Source organism: Urocitellus parryii, chromosome 2 (assembly GCF_045843805.1).
Source record: "Urocitellus parryii isolate mUroPar1 chromosome 2, mUroPar1.hap1, whole genome shotgun sequence".
In the NCBI taxonomy this organism is placed as follows: domain Eukaryota; kingdom Metazoa; phylum Chordata; class Mammalia; order Rodentia; family Sciuridae; genus Urocitellus; species Urocitellus parryii.
The window spans coordinates 226378191-226404312 of record NC_135532.1 but is presented as its reverse complement, the minus strand read 5'-3'; the positions used below and the strand labels follow the sequence as shown (position 1 = coordinate 226404312).

Sequence of the window (26122 nt, the reverse complement as noted above, 5' to 3'; positions counted from 1 at the left end):
TCAGAGGCTTTCCCCAGCCTCTTGCTCCTTAGAGGCTTTGCCCTCCCTGTCTTCTCATGGACAGTGGTGGACGGTCCTTGTGCTTCATGTCCTGGACCAACAGAGTCGGCTGAGGGATGCCTGTGGCCCAAACATTCTGCCGCACCAAGACCATGCCGGGCACTGATGGCCCGTGGTGTGGGCGCACCCAGCTCCTGGAGGAGCCTGAGCTGTGCAGTCTGCGTGCTGGCAGCAAGACTACCATTGTGCCCTAGCCCTTGGCTTTTCCTCTTCTTGGGAGGGTCCTGTCACAGCCAGGGATGGCAGGCCTTACGAGTGGGTGCTGGCGATGTGTGATGTCAGCTCCTGCCTGCTCAGGGCTTGAGTCAGCACGGCCTTGTGACCACCCACGGATTCACTCAAACCTCTTCTATCTCAGGGGTGCACAGAAAGGCAGGGCCACCCACAGGGCCCTCAGCCTTCACACTCTGCAGAGGAAAGAGGATGACCACATATTGTTCAGCACCATAAGGGAGGAGGGGACATCAAGAGGGACCAGAGAGTGGAAGACACATGGGAGCCCAGATAGCTAGTGGTAGGGCAGGGCTGTCAAGAGGAGGTAGCCCTGGAAGGAGTGGTGAGCTCTGACTTGGTTTCAAGGACCAAGGTGCCAACATGGCCTCAGGCAGCAGGACTGCTAATGGCAGGCTGGGAAGGAGGAGGTAGCCAGACAAGAGCAGCACCCCAGGACTAAGGCAGGCCCCATTCAGCTCCAGGGTGAACCAAGGAAATGAGAGGGTTTGGGGTGCTGTGTGCCCCACCTGCTCTCTCAAGGCAGGGGACTCGGAGACCTTGGCTGATACAAGTTCAGTCAACAAGAAACTTCTGCCACCTGGTCAGCAGGCACAGGCCACACGACAGCCCTGCTCCGCAAGGGCCGCCTGAGCCTGCTCCAGAGTCCCCGGCAGCCTCTGCAGTCCACCAGTGTGCACAGGAAGGTCCGAGGGCTCGGGCCACAGCCTCAGGATCTCCATCTGGGGCCACGTGGGGCGGGACAGGCCTGCACGCAGGAAGAAGAGCCACCCCAGCTGGAGAAGCTGGGCCAGGAGCCAGAGCAGTGGGGACCAGGCCAAGGAAGAGAGGACCCCGTCGCCTGCACAATCTGGTGCTCTCTTAAGAAAGACGACACGACAATCCCAGAGACTCTCGAGGTCAAAGCCAGCCTCAGCAAAAGCCAGGCGCCAAGCAACTCAGTGAGAGCCTGTCTCTAAATAAAATACAAAACAGGGCTGGGTGTGGCTCAGTGGTCAAGTGCCCCTGAGTTCCATCCCCAGTACCAAAAAAAAAAAAAAAAAAAAGACGACATGTCAAGTTGCGTTCTGTGGATGGTCAAAACCGCTTTGAAAGTCAGCACCTTAACCAACAGGCACGAGACATGCAGTGCAGCAGCAGTAAGCACAGGTGCCAGGCACATCCTACGACATTTGTGTTTTACTGGACACTGACATGAAAGGGGCTTGATTTTGTTTCTCCACAGATTCTACTTCCAGAGGGTATCCAGACTCCCTGGAGAGCCCAGGTCTGCGGAAGGGGACACTGAGGGCTGGCCTACTCACATGGGTTGGCCCCGTCGGCCACGATCAGCATCCGCAGTGAGCTGAGGCTGACATCCCTCTGCCCTCGCTGAGCCAGCAGAGACCAGTGCATGTCGCGGGACTTCACCAGCGCAGCCCGGGCTAGAGAGAGAGAGAGCACGAGCTGCAGGGCACAGCCTCCTCCTCTGGCTCACCTCCTCCACCCATGCAGAGGCAGGCCCAGGGGGCTGGGGCCTGCGTCCAGTCCCTGTGCTGCCTGCAGCTTTCTCTCACAGCTGCCTGACCTGCCCACACCTTCTCCTCAGAAGTCAACAGATTCAGAGCCACCTCCACTTCACTGTGATCTGGAGCTCCACCTTGCTCTACACACACTGGCCTGTGTGGCCTCATACGTCTCTCCTGAGTTGCTAGCCCTGGTTGATGACAGCCCACTATCTGCACTGCCGTGCTGCCTGCCCTGCCAGGTTGGCCAGCCTCCGGGTACAGAGGAGAGGGAAGCCTGGGTAGGCTCTGACCCACCCCTTCCTGCAGGCTTCAGTTCCCTCAGTAAAGCTGGATGAATAGAGAGCTGTGGTCAGACACTGCTCGGAACATACCCCACAGCATACTTTGTCACCACAGGCAGGACAGGGCGACACAGTGCCCAGGAGAGTCTGGGCCTCGGGCATGCGGCTCTACCACGAACACAGGGGAAGTCCGAGCCGAGCCAGCAACCTGTGCCACGGCCTCCGCCATCCTGGGGGCACACTGACCACTGGGATCGGGGAAACAGGGCCCTGCTGGTAGCCCCATCTCACCACGAGTCATTCCACCTATCACAGCTTTGTCACTGGTCACTTCAAAAACCCTAAATTCAGATGAAGAGCATTCAGATACTAAGCTCAGTTGCTCCTTTCCAAATGGCTGCTGCCTTGCACAAGCTGACCTGCTCAGCCAAGGGCCACCTGCACCCATGGTCCTACTTTCTGGCTTTATTGTCTGTAATGTACAAACGCAGTTCAGAGATGTCCAAGAGGGTGGCGCGCAGCATGGTGCTGTACCTTTATAGGAGCACACTTTCTGGATCCAGGAGAGTGGGTTGGCTTTCATGAGCGCGTACGGGATGCTGACCACATGCATCCTGTTCATGACGCTCTGCAGGAAAAACAGACCCACTGGGTGAGCAGCACAGTCCTGCCAGAAGCCAACAGAACAGCGCATCCTCACCCCACTCCCTCAGGGCCCAGCACATCTCTTGGAACAAGACAGGACAGCCAACAGCACTCACCGTCAACACGCCGTGCCACAGACCAGCATCCCTCTTGAAGTCCAGCACGTTTGTTAGCGTTTCAGCTGAAAGCACACAAGGGGGTTAACAACCAGCAGCTGTGTTCCTTTTTCTCTCTTTTGGTACTGGGGATTGAACCAAAAGGCCAGGATCTCTCTTGCTTTATCTCTGGGCTACACCCCAGCCCTTTACATTTTTGAGACAGGTCCTTGCTAAGTTGCCCAGCCTGGCCTCACACTTGTGATGGCCATGCCTCAGCCTCCTGAGTTGCTGGATGACAGGTGTGCACCACACCTGTGCTGTGTGTGTGTGTTCTAGAGAAATTCCAAGATGCGTATACCACCAACACAACTGAGCTTAAGGACCAGAATGGCATCTTCAGACACAATGCACTAACCAACCAGTGATCGTGGTGGTCTGTCAAATTCCCGTTAACATACAGCTCTGAACTGAAGTAGAGAACCTTGCTGATCACAGATCTAAAGACAGGGAAAGTCAGATCCTGAAAAAGCTGCAGGACAGGTGGCCACCTGCTTCACCAGACACCCTGAGTGGACACTCCTCAGAATCAAGAGGTGAGGGGTAGGACTGACACAGACACCTGGCCTCTTATCACACAGATCCCCAGCTCTCCACCCAGAGGCCATAGTCCCATGCCCCCTCCTGAAGAGCTGGTGGCTTAAGCCGCCTTCCAGAAGCTACCTCTCATCTTATCCAGGGGAGGAACCCAGGCCAAGGCCTCTGGATGCCACCTCTCAGGGGGCAGAGGACAGACCCTGGGGTCCACAGGCCAGGGCTACCTAGGAGCTCAAAGCAGATGCTGGGAGAACCAGGGACAGGGGGGTCACCCTGAGTGCTGTGAAGCTCTGTTCTGAACCGTGATGCCTGCAGCAGCACCAGGTCATGTCACAGGTGGCACACAGTAGGCCAGCTCTGGGTCCCAAGAGGAAGAGACCCCTGGAAAACACCCAGAACCTCTCCCAAGTCTCCACTGAAGCTTGAGCTATGTCCACATGCTGCCCCTTGCTTGAAACACCTGTATTCTAGACATTTGAGCATGATATCTGATGTTACTTCCAGGTTTTATTCGAGCATTTACTATGAAAGAAAACTACCTGGGCCCACCTGGAAGGTCCTAAAGACATTTCTCACATTGGACCCTATAAATACCAGTTATCTATCCATACAAAACCTTGATTTAAAAATCAATTTACAGTATTTCTCTAGGCTAAATACCTGATATTCAACAGTAAAACTGGGAGCTGCCTGTCCTTTCCCAAGAGGTAACCTGTGATCACAAAGACCCACCCAAGGGTTCACCTGCAGGATAGCAGATGTGAGCTCTGCCCGTTTCAGAGGCAGCTCATCACAGACACACGACTCCCCCGTGTGCAGCCTCTAAGTCAATACTGTGCACTGGCCGAAATGGCCCTGAGGGGTCACCAGGTCTGCAACACGTCTGGTCCCATGTTGCCAGCACGCCTGCCCACGTGGCGGCTGGAGGAAAGGGCACAGGCCTCCAGGCTGGACGCGACACTGCAGGGACAATCTCAGGCAAGATGGGTGCTGAGGACTGCGTGGGGTGGAAGGGCTTCCATGCTGCCACGTGCGCCCTTACCTTCTGAGTACCCGCAGGCCTGGGTCAGAGCCCGGCACTGTGCCAGCAGGGACGTGTGGGACACCGTCACCCCCACGGTGCTGCCTTCTTTGCTGGTCTTATACTGAAAGGTTCCAAGGAGAGAGAGCGTCATGTGGCAATCCCGGAGACTGTGTGAGCAGGATGAAGGCTGACGGGGCACGGGGCAATGGCAGGGCTCCCCTCACTGGCCACCCTCCAGGAACCCAGCAGGTGCCCAAGACGGAACCTCAGGTCTGCACAAGGTCCTGCAGGACCTCTTTCCAGGACAGAGACAACAGCTAAGGGGAGCTTCGACCTGAGGTCATGACACATAGCAGCTAGCCCGTGGGGACACACGTCGGGGGCTCACCCACCTCGATGTAGGCAGTCCCAGCCCCGGTGTCCTGAGCCAGAGGGAGCCAGTCCTTGGGGGGTTTGGCCAAATGCTTCCCGTCGATCACCAGCCAGGCGAGGGGGGGCCAGCCTGTGACAGCAGACAGGAACACTGCGCTGGAGCTGGAGGGCCCTGCTCCCCACAACAGGAGCCTGCGTTCAACACGCATCCAACACACGGCCATTAGCCAAGTTTAGTCTCACTTCATTTTGCTTCATTTAATTTCTTTTTTTTTTTAGTTCTCGGCGGACACAACATCTTTGTTTGTATGTGGTGCTGAGATCAAACCCGGGCCGCACACATGCCAGGCGAGCGCGCTACTGCCTGAGCCACATCCCCAGCCCCCATTTTGCTTCATTTAAATAGGTAGATCTAGCCAGTGGCCACCACCGTGGACAGAAGGGGTCGAGACACTGAAGCAGACAAACACGGAGACTCACTGAGTGCACTTCCTGGAGCAGCGGGCCCAGCGGCACCGTGCTAGCTGAACCCACTCCTCACACCCTGGAGGCTCACCTTTGAAGGTCACCACCTCTCCCGTCTGTGACTTGGGCAGGCCCTTCTGACACGCATCTGTAGTTAGGGCCAGGGTGACACCACAGCTGCCCAGCAGAAACCCAACCTGCTGGCTGCCTGCATCCTGCAGAGGACAGGCAACAGAGGGCAAGTGGGCACCAGCAGAGCCACAGCACTGGCCATTAGTGCTCCAGCTCTCACAGAGAGAAGAGCTGTTTCCAACCTCAGGAAACTTCTAGAACAATTCAGTCCTATCACTGGCCAGTTATTATATTTTCAGGGAAATAGCACATAAAAATAAGAGAATCGTTTTTAAATTTAAAATGCATTTTTTAAATTTGTTTTGCAGTAAAATATAAGGTTCTGGATAAAGGGCTAAGAAGTTCACTCTTGCAAATGACATTTAAACTCATTTTAATAAGCTCTAAAGATAACAGCATTAAAATTTCTGTCGCATCATGATTAAAATTTACGAGCTGACTCGGGGAGGCTGGCCTTATCAGCATGAGCTAAGCCACAAGAAATCCCTGGCTGCAGCTCTCACCACCTGTGCACGTCCTGCTGCACGGCGTGCGCTTCTCTTCACCTAAGTTTAACCAATCTCTAGTTTCTTTCCTAGGAATCACTTTGTTCTAATACCTGATTATGGCTTCCTTTAGGACACTCTGGCTCCATGTGCAAGCCTCACCGTGGTACTCCTGACCAGGGCTGTGGCTCCCGTGCTCGCTCAAGGCTGCCTGAGTCAGGTGCAGGAATCGGACTTTCTAAAACACATGCCCAGTCTGCCCCCAAGTGGTGTTTTCTACAGTGAGATTCCCAATGTTTACATCTCACATGGTGGAGCATGCTCCCTGTGTCAAGATATCAGTGACAAGAAGAGAAACAAATGGGACCTTTTATCTTGTTTATTCAACACTAACTACCACCTGGTTTTGAGCAAAGGCCTAACAAAGCCTTGTAGAATCACGTTCTGTTCCCTGGAGGAGAGAATGCCCATTGCTCCTTCTGGGAAGTTCAACAGGTGACCAGGCAGCTGCCCCAGCAGGGCGGCAATCCCCACCTCAGCCTGGGGACAGACGGCACCTGACTTCATGCTGAAGTCTGGCCAGCTGGCCTGGGGCCACCTTCCTCAAGGCAGGGCACATACCAGCTCATGCCAGAGCTGAAGAGAAGCCAGGCCTGGCCCCCCCGTGCACCAAGTGCAGAACGCCCAGCCCAGGCTTGCTACCTTTCTTGTCAATGGCACTTCTATGGGGACCGGAACCAGCTCTGCCAGGAGACACCCATAAAACGCGACCATGAACATCACGGGGTCACTGTTGGGAAACACGAGCGCCACCTGCAACAGGACAAGGAAAACCTGAGGACTCCTTGGCAGGAGGATGTTCCAACGCAGGCTCCGACGGCAGACGAGGCTCAGACAACCCGCATTCTCACACTTTTCCAAACTTCAACTCGGGATTGGTTCACATGACTCTGAATGACTGGCTTGTGGGTTAGGGCCATCTTTACTCCTCAAGCCAAGGCTGTCCAGCTCTTGCTGGACAGGGCCTGTCCATGCTGACCACCACCTGAATCAAGTTATATCTAAAACAACAGTTTCCAAAGCCAACCGTCCTAACAGCGCGCTGTCACTGAGCAGTCTTCACTCAAGAGCTACCTGAAGGGACTCGGCAGGCCCCAGGGCACTGTCCTACTCCCACCTGGGCACCTGCTCCCACATGGGTACCCTCCCACTCCCACCTGGGCACCCTCCCACTCCCGCCTGGGCACCCTCCCGCTCCTACCTGGGCACCCTCCCACTCCTACCTGGGTACCCTCCAACTCCCGCCTGGGCACCTACTCCTGCTTGGGCACCTACTCATGCCCACCTTCCTGCTCCCACCTGGGCACCCTCCCACTCCCACCTAGATACCTACTCCTGCCTGGGCACCCTCCTGCTCCCACATGGGTACCCTCCCACTCCCACCTGGGCACCTACTTCTGCCTGGGCACCCTCCTGCTCCCACCTGAGCACCTCCTCCTGCCTAGGCACCCTCCTGCTCCTACCTGGACACCCTCCAACTCCCGCCTGGGCACCTACTCCTGCCTGGGCACCGTCCTGCTCCCATCTGGACACCTATTCCTGCCTGGGCACCTGCTCCCACCTGGGCACCCTCCCACTCCCACCTGGGCACCTGTTCCCACTTGTGCACATTCCCATTCCCACCCTGGCACTCTCTCGCTCCCACCTGGGCACCCTCCCACTCCCACCTGGGCACCTACGCCTGCCTGGGCACCCTCTCGCTCACACCTGGGCACCCTCCCACTCCCATCTAGACAGGGTGCTGCACCTGTGAATTACCAGCTCTCCCTCATTCACCTTGCATTTTAATTTGTATTAAAATGGTCTAAAATGACCACAATACCAATGAAAAACAGTAGCACCATGCCCTGTCCTTGGTCACCTACTAAAACAACACATTTAAAATATTCTAGATCTGTCCTTTGTTGTTCACTCTCATGCTTTTAAATACTGGGTTGACATTTCTACATTTTACATTTTAAAATATCCTGTTATTTTAGGGAAACATTTTGCATTCCTGCTTTCATCCCAGGTTTCTTTTTTTTTAAACTGTATCTACTCAAATTAGAAGCTACATATGGAAAAACATTTTCATAAGCCCCGTTTCTGCCATAGTAGGTCAGAACAGTCCTTAAACAGGCAGACTCAGACAGGGCCCCCGGGAAGATGGGCAGAACCCACTCTGGACCTAGGCTCTGCAAAGCTGCCAGCAAGTCCATTCGTGGGGAAGGATAGACTCTCCTTGAGGGCCGGTGTTAACAGCTGCCCAGAGATGTGACCCACACCCTGAGACAGATGGCTGTCAGGGAAACATCCTTCCAGAGAGTCTGTGGTGAAGGAGTGTCGTCACCATCTGTGAAGGGCGTCAGCCGGCAGCCTGTGGCCACCGATCTCCAACACTAACCTGCTGGCTGAGTGCACCTTTTTATTGCCTAAGGGCAACCATCTGCAAATCTTTGTCCTTGAAAGAAAATGAGCTGCAATCCCTAGGCTCAGGGAGTGGGGGGGGGGGGGGAGTCAGGGTCTTGCAGGCCGTCCTGAAGCCCCACACACACCTTGCCTGAACACAGCACCCCTAAGAGTGGTGCCACAAGGGTCTCCCTCCATCTGTTCCATGGATGCTGGCTGACAGCCCTAAGACACCCCATCTGATGAGCCAAGTTTTTGCCATTCAGGGTCCTGTTCCCAATAACCAGCCAGTCACGTGACCCCAAGCTTTACTCACCTCAGGGCACTGCATCCGACTCTGGCCTTGGTCCCCCTGCCAGGGCTGCAGCTTGGCTGTCCTGGGACCTCTGTGTGACTCTCCTGTGGGGACCCCCTCACTCACTGTCACACATCCCCTAGGAACTTGCCAGGAAAGGGGCTCCTGAGCCAGGTCTGAGTTCCGCACTGAATTTGCCAGGTGGAAACAGGTCCACCCCCTCTGAATGTCTGAGGCACCCTCCTCTGTCCTGCAGGGTTCTGCTGAGGAGTCCCGCACACTGTGACTGCTGGTGCTCCCCATGTGCATGGCTCTGAGGCGCCTTCTGCCCCGTGGTCACACGCTTTAGAGTGGTCAGCTGTGTTCACGAGGAACACGATGCTCTGTAGGGCCGGCGACTCACCCTGCATGCCTGCAATGTTCAGCTCTCACCCTCCTCTGCACTCCCAGGGCTAAGCTGGCATGGACCTCCTTCACCAAGTCTCTAATTCTGCCCCTTGGCTCCTCCTACTTTCCAACTCTTGGTCTTTTCTGCTGACATCCTTTTCTTGAATGCTAATTTCAGGAAGTCTGCTTCCGCGCCTGATTTTCTCCCTCGCTCCCCCTCTCCATCTTCAATGCCATCTGTCTTCTCCTTCACCCTCAGCCTCTCTCTGGAGTGAGGCAGAAGCTTCTGGCTGGCAAGTTAACATGCCACCTCACTGTGGGTGGCCTGTCACTGGGGTCTCCCCTCCCTGGTAAGCGTGCTGATTTCCAACATATACGCTGCTGTCCACACTGACCTTCCACAAGCCTGGGTCCTCAGGTCAACGCAGTCTGTCTGTGGCGGTGCCGTCCAAGAGAACCCTGTATGACTATGGAAAACACCTCCACTCTGCCCAGGACAGCAACCATCCCCCACACATCGCTGCTGAGCCCTGGATACATGGCTCCTGCAACTGAGGGACTGTGCTTTCGTTCAACTTGACGTTGGTTCATTTAAATTCAAACAACCATCTGGGCAGTGCAGGACTAGGGGGCTGGCTTCCAAGGCAGCCCTGTGGGGAGGAGATGACATAAAGCATCCAGGACTTCAGGGACAGGTCAATGTCAGCATGGACCCCTGCCCTGCAAAGTCAAGGCCTATCAACGCCAACACACATGAAGCCCAACATGAGCTGGAAGACCAGTGGGTGTGCGACAGGGAGGAGAGGAATGACCACTTGGCACTGCATCGCACACCAGTCCACATGGTATGTTTCCATGGCTGACTTTAAATCCCGCAGGTTAACACTCATTCTAACCAACCGACAGGACACAATTTCAACAGAACAAGCTGCTTAAGCCTGCTTTTGCTCAGTCCAATAAAGTTACATTCTAGTTACTTACTCTGTCTCCAGGTTTAAGTAGTGGTTCATTCTTACTAGTCAGTTTATTAAGTAGAGTATAAGCTAATTTTAAACTCCGACTCCAAAGTTTGCCTAAAATAAAATAAAAATACTAAGCAATGTAATATTTAAGGAGCCTAATAGTTAACATTTCAATGCAGCAATTGCAATACCCCATTAACAACATACCATTAGCTAAGACTGGAAATCCAGTTTCCAGGTGACAGCCACCCTACATAACGCTGCAACAAACATCAGTTTTCTCCCAAGAACAAGTTATACATTTATTTTTCTTAATGCAAACATAAAACAGGAGTTTATTATAGAACACTTAAAGTCTAGCAAAGCCAGCAAAACATGCCATGCTGTGCATGCATGATGCCGTACATGGGAGCACACATGCACATGTGCACGTCTGTGAGTTCTGGGAAGAGGCCACCACTCACATGCCCCCTCAGCCAACAGCGTTGAGTGTGACCCGTGACATCCACCGTCACCTCCTGTGGCCGCTACCTGTTTCCTGAAGGGCCAGAGCTTCCTGCAGTGGCTGGAGGGGCCCACGGCCAGGCACCACCTCTCCATCCCTCCTGGCTAGCAGCTACCTCACACAGTGCCCAACATGGGGAGCTGACAACAGCCTCACCCAGGAAGAAAGCGGGCTCAGCAGAAGGAGCATGGGAGACATTCATTCCCAACCCTGATACAGCCGCCATTCCTGAACAAAACACCCAGGCTGGGCCCTCGGGCTCGGTGGACACCATGGGTTGGACAGCCCGCCCTGTGGTCCGGTGTTCAGTCCCATAGCAGTGGTGCTGACCAAGCACCACCAAGTGACGGGAGTGGCCGTGGACCCCAAGACACCAGAAAGCAAACATTTAACTCAAAACACAGTGAGCCCACTTTAAAGTTAAGGTCAAGATGTCAACACTTATAGGGCTGGGGATGTGGCTCAAGCAGCAGCGTGCTCGCCTGGCATGCACGCGAGGGGCGCCGGGTTCGATCCTCAGCACCACATAAAAATAAAATAAAGATGTGTGTCCGCCGAGAACTAAAAAATAAATATTGAAAAATTCTCTCTCTCTTTAAAAAAAAAAGATGTCAACAGTTATAATAAACATCTCCAAACAGAAACCAATAAAAACTATGAAAAGAATAACATGTTGTGATCAAGTTAGTTCTACCCAGAAATGCAGAGGTTCATGGAAACGCAGCACCATTAACGGAACAATGATGACAGGTGGGAGAAAACCGATCATCACTCATGGCTTAAAAGTGATTTTAAATGTTTTTCAAAACCCTTCCTAAACTAGGTGTGAAAGGACACATACTTCCTTAATATGACGCTGGTCACCTTGAGCCCATGGGAATGCCCTAGCTGAGGGGACACTGGAGCCTTCCCTCTGGGGGCAGAAGGGAGGCCAGTGCAGCTGCCCCAGCCGTGAGCAGAATGCCTCAGCCAGATGGGGGAAGCAGCAGTGCGGAAGCACCTGGGGACAGACTATGCTTTTACAAGACTCTGGCGAGGCTGCCTGCGTGACAGTACACAGGATGATATTTATTCTTTAATGGTATTGGGGATTGCACACAGTGTTTTTCTGCCATTGTGCTGTGTCCCCAGATCTTTTTATTTTATACTTTATATTTTTAGGGACAGAGCCTCACTAAGTTGCTGAGGCCAGCTTTGAACCTGCAATCTTCCTGCCTGCCCAGCTACTGGGCAACCACGCCCAGCCCCACCGTGTCACCTGAATATGCTACAACAGTAAATTTTAAAACATAATGATACATTTACAATTAGATCAAAACACGCTCTCTAAATACATAAAACTCAAAGTGTCACAAGAATCCACAGAGTCTCCTGCAGAAAGTGTCCAGACGCGACTGAAATGGAAGACTCCAGACTGTGGAAGCACTGGTCCTCCCGGGGCCGGATCAAGGCAACTCAGCAGAAACCTGGCAGGGATGCTGAGGCACTTGGCAAGCTTCCTCTGAGATGACCTGGGATGCATGGGGTTGGCACAGCTGGGACACCCTTGGAGGAGAAGCAGGGAACATTCTCCATGAGGCTGAGTCTCATCATAAGGCCATGGGCACCAAGAAAGCATGGCCAAGGCTCACAGGTGCCATCAGCCAACAGAAGAAGAGAAGCTAAGAGAGGCTCACGGGCAGGACTCCTGGACAGAGGGCCCGGTGCTGCTACAGAGAGAGGGCCAGCTGCTGACCCTTCTCAGGACCTCTCCCATACGGGACACCGGGCAGGGACGTTCGCCATGTGAAGGGCAAAAAAGTGGGCACTTCCCCAGGTTCACAGAGCAACTCTGTGACCACAGTCCAGGGAAGAAGTCTTCCCAGAACACAGAAAGCAAGAAAGAAACCTTGAAGGCAAAGAAGGCGAGAGGCTGGAACTTCTGCCCACTGACCCACACACAGTGGCAAGGACGCTGGCAGCCTGCTGGGTGCAGAAGAGGTCCTGCAGACACCTGGGAAGCCATGCAGAGGACACGGGTACATGGCAGAGGGCAGAAGGCCCAACAACCGACCCCTCGGGAGGCCGTGTCAGAGCCATGGCCACACCACCAGTTCTCACAGCGCAGGTGGAGAGTGGGCCTGAGCACTCAGCACCCACCACAGCATGTGGGTGTGGCGGTGGGCAAGCTGAGGGACGTGGGCCCCGGTCCTCGCTCTTCCACCCCTAGGACCTGCCTGGGAAAGTGGCACCTGCTCACTGCCAGAGGGCCCACAGCAGCACCCACCAATAGCACCACTTCTAATGGCCACCGCTGGACGCCACCCGGGTGTCCACCAACAGCGTAACTGGTAAGTGGGTCCCGCTATGCTCTTTCCTCAACAGAAGCACGTTGACCACACCCACACGAGATCCTGTGGGTGATTCTAAAAGGCTGTGGATCAGACAGGAGGGGCACTGCGGAGTCACAGCTGCACAAAACAGAGACCCCTTGTCAGGGGCAGCCAGACAGCCAGAGTCAGACTCCAGATGGGAACCGAGTGGTGCGGCCCGACCCAGTCCTGCACCCTCAGGCCAGGCGCAGGGCCAGGGCCGTCAGCAGAGACTGGGGCCCCCAGAGCACAGCCAGGCCCCCTCGGGGGGGCGGCACCCACAGGCTGGGGTCACCAAGTCAGGGGAGAGATTCTAATCACACATTGAGAACAGGAACGAACCTGACGGAAGTGCTCAAGAATTCTGTACTCAGCAGTATAGATACATCACTGAGAGAAATTAAGGCAGCCTTTAAAAAGAGGGAGATATTCTAGTCATGGGCTAGAAGGTTCCAGAACTGTGATAATAGCAATTCTCTTTGAATCAAACCACAGACACTCAATGTAGTGCCCACCAATATCCCAGCAAGAACTCCTAGCAAAGTGACCACTGGTTTCTACTTTACTTGGAAATGCAAAGGGTCAACAACAGCACAGCCATCTTGAGGAACAGGCAGAGAGCTGGGATCCTACCACTGCACCTCAACAGGCACAGACACATCGACTGCAGGGAGGCCTTCCACTCATCAAAGCCACCATGAAAGGCCAGAAGGCAAGCCTCAGGCTGAGAAGAGACAGCCACAAAGCAGGTATCTGACAAAGAAGCCGCCACGCTGAGACTTGGAGGATCATGGACAGGGCCTTCAGTGCCGGCAGCCCCCAGCAAAGGCAGATCAGAACCTGACTCACAAGGCCAAGAGATGGAGCCCAAGGGGCTCTCCGTGCTGCTCTGGGAAGGAGTGCTGCTCCCACCCCTCTGGAAAAGCAGTGCAGGTCCCAAGGCCGCACGTCTCCTGGGAGCCCTGACCTTCAGCGCCCCCCCCAGGCTCTCACGCAGGACTGCAGAGGAGAGAAAAGAGTGTTCACAATGGCCTCTTGAACGGCAGTCCCAAGCTGGGACAACCACTGGGAGAGCAAGGACAGCTGTGGAACACACACTGAGCACGCAACACCCATCAATGAGCGTCAACACAGCTGCACACCGCATGGCGGAGACTCGCACGAGGCAAGCCATCAGACACCAAAGAGCAGCTTTCATCAAATCCTGCTTCTGGGCTGGGCTGTGGCTCAGTGGGAGGGCACTTGCCTGGCATGTGTGAGGCACTGGGTTCGAGCCTTAGCATCACATAAAAATAAATAGATGGACACAATGCCTTTATTTTATCTACAACTAAAAAAAAAAAAAATTAAAATAAATAAACAATAATGAATAAAATAAAATCCCGCTTCTATGAACATCTAGGCCACAGAGAGCCTGCAGCCTGAGTAGCTGGGGGACGGCTCCCCTCTGTATGGAGGACATCGGTGCTGGGAGGGCCGCGGAGGCCTGGACCTGGCCAGCTAAAGCTCACAAAAGAGCATTCACTCTGCCAAGGCACCAAGCTGTACCTGCACCGTCAGCTGTGTGACAGCAGATGTAGCGCGGAACCCAAACACGCCAAGCACAGAGGCGCTGCGTGGCTAAAGCTGTGCCAGCGCACCCAGTGCTCAGAACACAGTTGGCCGCACACACCCAGGCAGCACGGCAGGTGTGCTCCTCAGGCCCTGCTGCGATGTGGCGGGGCAGCAGGTGTGCGCAGGCTACACAGTAAGCACTGCGGCCCCCCACCCCCACCAGAGTGTGACCACCCTCCTGAGTACTTGCCATAGGTGAGGGTGTAGATGGCCTTCCCCGCTGTGTCCAGGGCAGTCAGGCAGGGAGCCTTGGGCTGCACTGTGCCCCATCGCTGAAGGGCAGCTAGCAGAGACGGTGGCCAGGGCACCCCTGTGGCCAGGGGCTCCCCTCTCAGCACCTCCACCTCCTCTCCCTCGGGCTTCGGCTGATTGGGATCTGGCTGCTGAACTGTAACCAGAGCCGGAGTTCAGACGTCAGCACTGTGGAGGCCCCACACTCACCGTCCAGTGTCTGCACCCCGTGACCAAGTCACCACTGTAAAAAGCCTGACACAAGTGGTTTAGACCTTCGTCATTACCACAGTCACATAAAGGAGAGTCAGTCCTAGATGGTGTGGCTTTCACCCTCCAGGAAAGTTCAGCCACAGACAGTGAAGGTGGCTCAGGAGGGTACATCTACTTGCACCTTTGGGATAACTGTGGCACCTGATGCCTGCCACCCCAGTGCAGCACTGCAGGTCCCAGAGCCTGGGAGGAGGTCTGAGCAACCGGCCCACCCAGGACCCAAGTGAACAGGACTTCAGGCCAGGAGCTGCCGGGACGGTCACCTCACTGATTTCCACCACCAATTCCCACTACTGATTTTCCTGTGGCCCCAAAGACCCCACTGTTAACAAGGACTGCTCTCCAAGGCCTGAGAAGCTCAGTGCTGTAAGCACACGGTGGAGCTCTGGACCTGTCTAAGCATGAAGTGATAAGCCAGGCCCCACACTGGCCTGCCACTGAGGGCAGGCAGGCCCAGGGGTCAGAACACACTCAACACCAACACTGGGTTTCATCTCTGTGCCCTTCTAAGGGCGTGGGCCTCTTTCTGCTTCTTCTTAGTTCTTCTTTTTTTAAAATGAATCTATATTCTTCTTTTGCAGTACTGGGGATTAAACTCAGAGGCACTCTACCACTGAGTTACATCCCCAGCCCTCTTTATTTTTTATTTTGAGACAGGGTATTCCAAGTTACTGAGGGTGGCCTCAAACTTGCAATCCTCCTGCCATAGCCTCCAGAGTCACTGGGATTATGGGCATGTGCGTATGTTCTTTGTTTTTAAATATATATTCCATTCATAAATGAGAGGTTAAAATTCTGAAAAGGAGTTAAACATGTGCTAAAAACTCAGTACTTTAGAACCATAAGAAGACAGTATTTCACATTTAGAGTTTAACTAAAAGTGTAAAGAAGAAACCTTAGCAGTGTTGTCCTAACCCTGGACTGGGCGTGGGGATTGCAAAGTCTCTCTAACCCTGACCATGTTCACCAGAGTCTGGGCACAAAGAGAAAGGGCGTGGCACAGGAACTCACGTCTGTGCACCACCACCTGTGCCTCCAGATGGCACACACACACAGGGCTCAGATCAGAGGACTCTACCTTCCAAAAGCTCCTCAAAATCGTCCACGAAGAACTCCTTCAGGGGAGGGCGCTTGGGCCTCTTCAGGGTGTTCAGAAGCTGCTGGATCTTGGAGGACACTCTGCTGTGCACAGGGACACCTGTCACAGGAAAAGCAGAGAGGGCCTGAGGCAAGACCTGTCACACACACACACGCCTAGCTGCAGGCCCAAGGACAAGCCTCTTGGAGGCACCAGAACTCACACAGCCAACAGATGATCTCCAGTCTGCAGGCCCAGCAGACTACGTTCTGGAATTGGCCAATTCACTCCATAAGCACTGACTGAATTATATGTACTAAATGCTAATCCTTGTAGCAGTTTTCAGCTGGTCCAGGGACCTGGGGTGCCTGAGGGCCTTTCAGGACACTGAGGCTAAGAACACGCCATGGTGATATAAAGGTGCCATTTGCTTTTCTTTCTCTCCTGTCGCATGCACCTGAAGTCATTGCCAGCCATGAAAGAGACCGTCAAAGCACGGAATGAGCCCTTCTTCTCCCTCAAGGTGGCTGTTTTGGAAATTACTTTTGCAGAAGTATGGTGATTCATCTCAACATGTAACGAGTTTATTGCTGTTTTAAGTGAAATAATAACTCTAATTTTAATTTCTATTAAGATAAATATCAAGACATATAACCCATGCAGGCTAAAAAGCTCCGTGGTGTTCTCAATCCTTCTTAAGAAACACTGTTCTGGTTTTCAAGATGGCAGAATAGAGGTCACTTTCCTGGCTGCTACGTGAAGTGAAACCGAGAAAGCAGACAGGTAGCTTCTCAGCAAGTAAGGTATTGGAAACCTTCAGGGACACTGTAAGTCTACAGGATAAAAACTCTACTGCCAATAAGTTAAAAAAAAAAAAACATAAAAAAATAAAGATACTGTGTCCATCTACAACTAAAAAATACATTAAAAAACAACAGGGGGGCTGGGGCTAGAGCTCAGTGGTAGAGCACTTGCCTCACACATGACACATGCAAGGCACTGGGTTCAATTCTGAGCCCAAATAAAAATAAAGATATTGAGTCCATCTACAACTAAAAAATAAATTAAAAAAAGAAAAACTCTACTCCTCATGTCTCTACAATTAGATGGGTAGACACACAAACAACATGAAAAGGCAAGGGGTCAATCATCGCAAACAGACCAAGGTACTCCAATAACAGAATCCAACAACACCAGAGTGGAAGAAATATCCAAGAAAGAGTTTATAATGTACATAGTTAAAACAATGTGTGAAGTAAAAGCCAGTCTAAGGAGTGAAATCAGAAAGAAAATACAGGAAGTGAAATATCACTTCAATAAAGAGAGATTCTGGAAAAAGAAAAGCCTACAAATCTTTCAAATGAAGGAAATCAATAAATCAAATTAAAATTTCAATTGAAAGCATCACCAACAGACTAGACCACTTAGAGTTTCAGGCAATGAAGGCAAAATAAATAATCTTGAAAACAAAGTTAAACATGGAGAAAAGATGTTAAGAGACCACAAACAGAACTTGTAAGAAATGTGGGATAACCTGAAAAGACTATATTTAAGATTTATTGGGAGAGATGAAGATTCAGAGATACAAACAAAAGGAATGCACAATCTTTTCAATGAAATAATATCAGAAAATTTCCCAAACCTAAAGAATAAAATGGAAAATCAAATGCAGGAAGCTTACAGGACCAAAAATATACAAAACTGCAACAGATCCACACCAAGGCACATTATTATGAAAATGCTCAACACAGAGAATCAGGATAGAATTTTAAAGAACGCCAGAGAAAAATGACAGGTAAGATGTGGCAGGATGACGGTATGTATTTTCTTCTCAGTAGCTACGGATCCTTCTCTAAAATAGACCACATCTCAGGCCACAAAGCAACTCTTAGCAAATATAAAAAAAATAGATATACTTTGCATCCTATCAGATCACAACAGAATGAATTTAGAAATCAAGAATGAAATTAAAAATAGAGGGGCCGGGGTTGTGGCTCAGTGATGGAGAGTTTGCCTAGCATGCATGAAGCACTGGGTTCGATCCCTGGCACCATATAATAAAAACAAATAAAATAAAGATATTGTGTCTATCTATAATAAAAAAGTTCAAAAAAATAGAAGCTACTTTAATACCCAGAGACTAAATAATATGCTATTGAATGAACAATGGATAGCAGAAGAAATCTGGGATAAAAAAAAAATACTGAGAAGTAAATGAGAATACTGAAACAACATATCAAGAACTCTGGGACACTATGAAGGCAGTGCACTGAGCTCACTTATTATTAAAAGTATAGAAAGTCAACAAATAAATAACCTATCATTACATCTCAAAGTCCTAGAACAAGAAGAATGAATCAACACCAAAACCAGAAGACAGGAAATAAAACCAGAGCTGAAATCAATAAAATTGAAACAAAAGAAATAATCCCCAAAAATCGACAAAACAAAATGTTGGTTCTTTGAAAAACAAATCAATAAAATAAAATTAATAAACCCTTAGCCGAGCTAACAAAGAAAACTCAAATTACTAAAATTCACAATGAAAAAGGAAATATCACAACACAAACTACTAAAATACAGATGATAACCAAACCTACTTTGAAAATTCCTACTCTGATACAATAGATAACCTTGAAAACATCTACAAATTTCTAGAGACATATGACCTAACCAAATTGAATCAGGAGGACATAGAAAGTTTAAACAGATCAATTTCAAGCAATGAAATTAAAGATGCTATCAAAAGCCAAGGAAGAGAAGCCCAGGACCAGACAGAGATTCTCAGCTGAGCTCTACCAGACCTTCACAGAAAACTGACACCGATCCTCCTCAAATGATCAAGGGGCCATAAATAGTCACTGGAGAGGAGACAGCCTCTTCAACAAACGGTGCTGGGAAAACTGGAAACCCACATGTAATAAAGTGAAATTAAGCCCCTCGCTCTCACCACGCACAACACTCAACTCAAAGTGGATCGAGGACTCAGGCATTAGACTGGAGACCCTGTGCCTACTAGAAGAAAATGTAAGCCCAACTTCCCAAAATGTCGGCTTAGGAACCGAATCTGTCAACAAGACTCCTAAAGCTCAGAGAAGTAAAACCAAGAATCAATAAATGGGATAGTATCAAACTAAAAAGCTCCTTCACAGCAAAGGAGACAACCAAGACAGTGAAGAAAGAGCCCGCGGAATGGGAGAAAATCCTTGCCACCTGCACCCCAGAAAGAGCATTAGTCTTCAGGATATATATATAAAAACCCTCAAAAAACTCAACTTCAAAAAAAACAAATAACCCAATCGATAAAGGGGCAAAGGCACTGAACAGACACTTCACAGAAGAAATACGGATGGTCAACAAACATGAAAAAATGTCCAACATCTCTAACAACTGGAGAAATGCAAATTAAAACCACACTGAGATTCCATCTCACCCCAGTCAGGATGGCAACAATCAAGAATACAAGTAACAATCAATGTGGTGAGGATGTGGGGAACATGGTTCACTCATACATTGCTGTTGGCACTGCAAATTGGTGCAACCACTCTGGAAAGCAGTATGGAGAGTCCTCAGAAAACTTGGAATGGAACCACCATTTGACCCAGTTATCCCACTCCTCGGTACATACCCAAAGGACTTAAAATCAGCACACTGCAGTGACACAACCACATCAATGTTCACAGCAGCTCAATTCACAATAGCTAAGCTATGGAACCAACCCAGGTGCCCTTCAACAGATGAATGGATAAAGAACATGTGGCACATATACACAATGGAATATTACTCAACCACAAAAGAGAATGAAATCATGGCATTTGCCAGTAAATGATGGAACTGGAGACAATCATGCTAAGTGAAATAAGCCAGTCCTCAAAAACCAAAGGCCGATTGTTCTCTCTGACGCGCAGCTGCCAACACGTAATAAGGGGTGGGGCGGGGAAGAATAGAAGTTCATTGGATTAGACAAAGGGGAATGAAGGGAAGGAAGGAGGGATGGGAATAGGAAAGACAGAGGAATGAACTGGACGTAACTTTCCTACGTCACATATGGATAAATGACCAGTGTGACTCCACATCACGTTCAACCACAAGAATGGAAGGGATAACAGGTGTGTGCCACCAACTTGGCTTTTCCTGTTCATTTTTAAAAATGATTTTTATATTAGAAATATTAGATCTTCATCCATCACTATGTAACAAATATTTTGGACAAAGTTATCAAAAATTTTTGAGCTTTCTTTATTGTATTATTTTACCATTAAAAAAAAAAAGAAGGTCTAGGGTCATAGCTCAGCAGCAGAATGTTTGCCTAGCATGCATGAGACACTGGGTTTGATCCTCATCACCACACAAAAATAAACAAATAAAATAAAGGCATCTTGTCCATCTACAACTATTATAAAAACTTTAAAAAAAAAAGAAAAAATGCAACAGAATAAGTATTATTTTCGAGTGGAATACTCAACTAACAGACTGTGTGCTGGGTCGTTCACAAGTTTAATAAACTTAAAAGGGGTTAAATATGCAGGAGAAACACATCTGAACAATGCACCTGGAAATAAGTTGAGACCAACAAACATCTAAACACAGCAGGGCAGGAGAGAGGCAGAGGAGAAAGGTCCAGGAAAGACCCAGAGCAGAGCTCGGAGGCAGGAGCACTGGACCAGCAGGGCCAGCCCCAGGGCAGCAGTCGCAGGGCAACCCTAGGGAGCCTGGGGAAAGGGACCAGGACACCGAAGGCAAACCCACTGCCGAGCAGACCACGGTGGACACAACCAGGTGGAAGAACCCAGCACCCAGCTGGGTGAGCCCCCAGGGAGCAGGGGGCATCCATGGGTGGAGGCACCCTATTGCACAGTCCTGGGCCTGCCAGGCAAGGAAGAATAAAAGACCCCAGAGAATCCTGGAGCCCGCATGGGAACATACACACACACACACACACACACACACACACACAGTTAGAACAATCTGAATTCAACAAAGTGGCAAGACACAGCCATTACACACACACACACACACACACACATACACACTTAGAACAATCTGAATTCAACAAAGTGGCAAGACACAGCCATCACACACACACACACACACACACACATACACACTTAGAATAATCTGAATTCAACAAAGTGGCAAGACACAGCCATTCCCACACACACACACACACACTCAAAAAAAAAATCAGTCGCTTACCTGTGTACTAACAATGAATAATCTGAAAAGAAATTACAAAAACAATTTACAACAGAATCAAAAAGAATTCAGCATGGAGGCAAAAGAGTTCTACAATGAAAACACTGCTGAAGAAAAATTAAAGGCAACAAAAATAAATGCTCATGGGTAGTATGTTAACATTTTTAAATTAGAAATCCAATGTGATCCCTATAAAATCCCAAAGACCTCTTCTGCATAAATAGAAACACATGTCCTAAGAGTCACAGGAATCCTAAATAGTCAAAAACAGAGCTGGAAGACTCCCACACCTGATTCTAAGAGGAGCGGAGACTGTGCGTGGTACAACATGAAGACAGACCAGTGGGACAGAGCAGAGAGCTCACAAGCAGTGCCACACAGGAGCAGTGACCTCTGCCAAGGGTGCGAGAGCACTCCACGGAGAAAGGACAGTCTTTCCCACAAACACCACCAGATCTCCACGAGCAGACAGTGAAGGTCCCGGTCACAGCCTGAACACGAGCCATGACACCTTAGAGGACCTCCTGAGAGGAGAGCGTGCCACAGCCAGGCACAGGGTCCTGCAGTCCTCCTCAGCTCTACTCCAAAGACATCAGCAACACAAGAAAAAAGGGACAACTGAGACTTCACGAAAATGTTCAAATTTTGTATATCAAAAGACACGATCAATAATGCTAGTGACACAGGAGGCCAGGTAGAAGGGCAGAGGGATGGCAAGTTCTAGGCCAGCCTGGGTAACTAACCAACCAAGACCGTCGCAAAAAAATAAAAAGGGCTGGGATGTGGCTCAGTAGTGAGTCACCCCTGGGTTCAATGCCCAGTAATGAGAAAAGAAAAAGAAACTACAAAGATAGGCTAGAGAATGGAAGAAAATACTTGTGTGAATATTATACCTGATATGGAATTAACACCTAGAAAATATGGCAAAAGTAAAAAAAAATTTTAGAAAAGCACAAATAATCTGAATGGGGGGGGGGAGTGTTGGGGCTGGGGGTGGTAGAGTCTTGCCTCACATGTGTGAACCACTGGGTTTGATTCTCAGTACCACATAAAAATGAATAAATAAAATAATGATTTTGTGTCCATCAACAACTAAAAAAAAAACTTAAAAACACAAAACCAAACCAACCTTTAAGAGACATTTCTCCAAAAAAAAAAAAGGTCTTCAAATGTCCAAGCAGCACATGAAGATGCCCAGATCAAGCAGAAGCACCTCGCACCTTCAGGACGGGTACTACCAGAGAACCTGCTGGGGATGCATGAAGACCCAGAGCTCTGCGCACCCCAGGGTGCAGGTGAAGAGCAGCAGCAGGCAGGTCCCCCAACACTGAAAGCATCATTGCCCACCCATCCAGGTCCTGCACCCAGGCTCCCACCTACAGACAGAGGCCCAGAGAGCCCAACAAGGTCACCCACCCACCCAGGTCCTGCACCCAGGCTCCCACCTACAGACAGAGGCCCAGAGAGCCCAACAAGGTCACCCACCCACCCAGGTCCTGCACCCAGACTCCCACCTACAGACAGAGGCCCAGAGAGCCCAACAAGGTCACCCACCCACCCAGGTCCTGCACCCAGGCTCCCACCTACAGACAGAGGCCCAGAGAGCCCGAAGCAGGGTCTGGGTGAACACTGTCCATGGAGCTCTCCTGGCAGCAGGAACACGCGTCAGGAACAGAGTCTCGCTGTGGACACCAGCACAATGGTGCTGAGCCTGGAGGGCAGAGGTCCAGGATGTGCCACAACAAAGATGGGCCTCAGGACACCAGTCTATGAAGTTAGCCCCCTGCAAAAAGACCAGCGTGGTGCAAGTCCACCTAGCGAGCATATAGAAAGGAGAACGCTGGCCGCCAGGGCTGGGGAGGGGGAGTCAGTGCTCCACAGACAGAGCTTCCGTCTTTCCAGAGCAAGAGCTGTGGAGACAACGGTGCTGCTCAACACCACTGTGTGGACTCCACAGCTGGTTCTCAGAGTGGTTTGGACAGACACAGGGGTGGCTCTGTGCAGGTCACCTGCCCCCATGTGTGAGGCCCTGGTCTCCTCGCCCAGCACCACCAAAAAACAGAAGTCAAGGCGGCCAGGTACAGCGGCCCACACTGGCTATCCCAGTGACTCAGAAGGAAGAGATGGGAGCATGCAAGTTTGAGGCCAGCCTGGGCAATGTGGAGACTGTTTCAAGACAAAATGTTTTTAAAAATTTAAAAAAAAGGGCTGGGGATGCAGCTCAGAGGCAGAGCATCTCTGGGTTCAATCACCAGAAGTGAAAAAATTAAAAAGTGGTTAAGATACAAAATTTCATGTTCTACTTATTTCACTGCAAGAAAAAAACTTTTTAAAAGTAGATCCATGCAATTGTCTATATTCAAAAACCATAAAAGAAAAAACATATGAGCATTTCATTAAATCAAAAAAATGATAAAAAACTTTCAGAAAATTAAAAAGGAATCTTGATCAACTTGTTGAAGGAATCTACAAAAATCTATAACCAAATGCTTTTCCATACTTGGCATTTCGATTAACATAGACTAGACACCAAAATACAGCAAGAAAAACAAATAAAAGGCATGTAGTTTAGAAAGAAAATACAATAATGTCTTTATTCATAAATAATAAGATCATGCATATAGAAAATCTTAAGGATTCTACCAGAAACTGCTATTAGAACTAATCTGAGACTAATATAAGGTCAACATGAAACATCAACGGTATTGCTAGAGTCTAACAAAAAGTAATTGGGAAAAATGTTAAATTTTTTTACAACTGCATTAAAACGTGTTTTGAAATAACAAAATATATGTGATACTGGGCTGGGGTTGTGGCTCAGTGATAGAGTGCCTGCCTGGCATGTGTGAGGCACTGGGTTTGATCCTCAGCACCACATAAAAGTAAATAAATAAAAATAAAGGTTTTATGTCCATCTACATCTAAGAAAAAAAATTTAAATATAGGCAATATCTATACACTGGAAGCTACCACACAACTGAAATATTCACTGACTGGAACACACGACACTGTCAAGATGCTGATTCCCAGAGCTGGGGACATAGCTCAGTCGGTAGAGGGCTTGCTTCACATGCACAAGGCCCTGGGTTCAATCCCCAGCACCACAGGGGAAAAAAAAAAAAAAAGATGCCAATTCCCCTTAAACTGGTGTAAGGATTTAAGGAAATATCAGCAAATAGCCCCACAGAAATTTTTGTGGAAACGATACACTGATTTTTTATATTTTAAAATACAAAAAAGCTGGAACAACTAAAACACTTCATAAATGAAAAGCACAGTTGGAGGACACAAGCTACACAACGTCTTGAATTTTCATAGCACCACGATAGTGGTGTGGCTTTCATAAATCACAGGAATCCCTTGGTGTCACAGGAATTGGTATGAGTTGGTGATCTTTATGATAAATGCATCAGGACAGCCAGACACCCAAAAACAAGAATGTGAACATTTTGATTCATACCTCTTACTTGTGCTAAAATTACCTCAAAATGAATGCAAAATTGAAAACTAAAAAGTCAATAGAGGGGAAAAGCTTTATGACCTTGTGTTAGGCAAAGACGCCTTAGATAAGGCACAAGAACACAATCTATAAAAGCAAAAATTAGTAAAAAAAAAAAAAAAAAAAAAAAAAAAAGCCAGAGACTGGGAAAAAATATAAATGATAAACCTGAATTTTGTATACAGAATATATAAAGAACTCCCAAAATTCAATTAAAAAAAACAAAAAACAAACTTTTTTAAGGCAAAAGTTTTAACACTTTTCCTAAAAAAAATACACAGATAGAAAATAAGCATATGGAAACATTTTTAACACACTGTCATCAGTGGTTACGGAAATGAAAATTAGAAATGTGGTGAAATTCCCCACATGCCCGCTGCTAGAGATGCAGAGGAAGGAGAATGGGACAAGCACTTTGGAAAACAGCTTGGCAATTTCTTAAAACGTCACACACACCCCTGGAGGTCACTCAGCCTGCCACTCTCCAAGAACCTGCACTCAAGAAGTGAGAACACACACGCACACGGCACCTTCACTGGAGGTAGAGACAGCTGTGGCGCACTCCGGGGACACACTGCTCGGGGACTGCCAGGGTCAGCTGGCACCATCACTGACAAGCAAGAGCCAGACGGTAGAGAGAGAGTAGATATTATCATTCAACTTACATAAAACTCCAGAAAACAAAACCAATCTATGGTGTCAGGGAGTAAATCAGAGGTTCCTGGGTGGTGGGGACACAAAGGGCAGCAGCTGGACATGAGAGTGCTGGACACACCCATAGCATTTGGACATCTTGAACTTCTAAAACTGCACACGCTGAAAGAGGGCAGTTCATTCTATGCTGATTTTTATCTCAATTAAGGTCTTAAAGGTTTTAAATGTAAAGAGTGATAAATCACATTAAAACGTGTTCAGTCAAGTACCCCTCTCTGCGTTGACTCAGCCTTTTTCTTTTGCACTATGAAGAAAATGAAAACCTCAACGTAAAGTGCCTTCCGTTAGGAGCACCGAAATAGCCAGGAGAGTCTGTGATCTGAGATCCTCTGTTTTCTCTGTGATTTCAGTTGGCACTTTGGGGAAAAAACTTGACATGACTTTTTAAAAAAAAAAAAATACTAGAAATAGTTTCAAAAAGAAATGGTCTGTGCGAGGGCCTTCTGAGAGCCGCTGGCAAACAGCACCAGGCTCTGGCCTCGGGTGCTGTGGAAGGAAGCGGCACTCACAGAGGCTGCCGAGACCTGCCCAGTCGATTCACACATGCACGCCCACAGCTGCACACGACCCACTGCAGGTCTCACTCCTCGACATCCAGCCCAAGTTGTGAGGTTTCCCCTCCTCTCTCCTTCTTTCCCATCTCACCAGCTTCACACCAAGCGATGTTTCTGTGG

The 26122-nt window shown here is 49.5% G+C and overlaps 1 protein-coding gene across 10 annotated transcripts in view; it reads right to left on the bottom strand.

The window, feature by feature from the left end:
* Dip2a (disco interacting protein 2 homolog A) overlaps positions 1 to 26122 on the bottom strand; it is a 97649-nt gene that overhangs the window by 29416 nt on the left and 42111 nt on the right. For all 10 annotated transcript variants that reach the window (XM_026379838.1, XM_026379842.1, XM_026379840.1 and 7 more), the window contains 10 exons: positions 16040 to 16159; positions 14648 to 14845; positions 10007 to 10098; positions 6598 to 6708; positions 5370 to 5493; positions 4834 to 4943; positions 4460 to 4562; positions 2842 to 2906; positions 2615 to 2708; positions 1596 to 1715 (listed from right to left, as the gene is read on the bottom strand). In XM_026379838.1, coding sequence (XP_026235623.1) covers positions 1596 to 1715; positions 2615 to 2708; positions 2842 to 2906; positions 4460 to 4562; positions 4834 to 4943; positions 5370 to 5493; positions 6598 to 6708; positions 10007 to 10098; positions 14648 to 14845; positions 16040 to 16159 — 1137 coding nt within the window. The remainder of the gene's footprint in view (positions 1 to 1595; positions 1716 to 2614; positions 2709 to 2841; positions 2907 to 4459; positions 4563 to 4833; positions 4944 to 5369; positions 5494 to 6597; positions 6709 to 10006; positions 10099 to 14647; positions 14846 to 16039; positions 16160 to 26122) is intronic.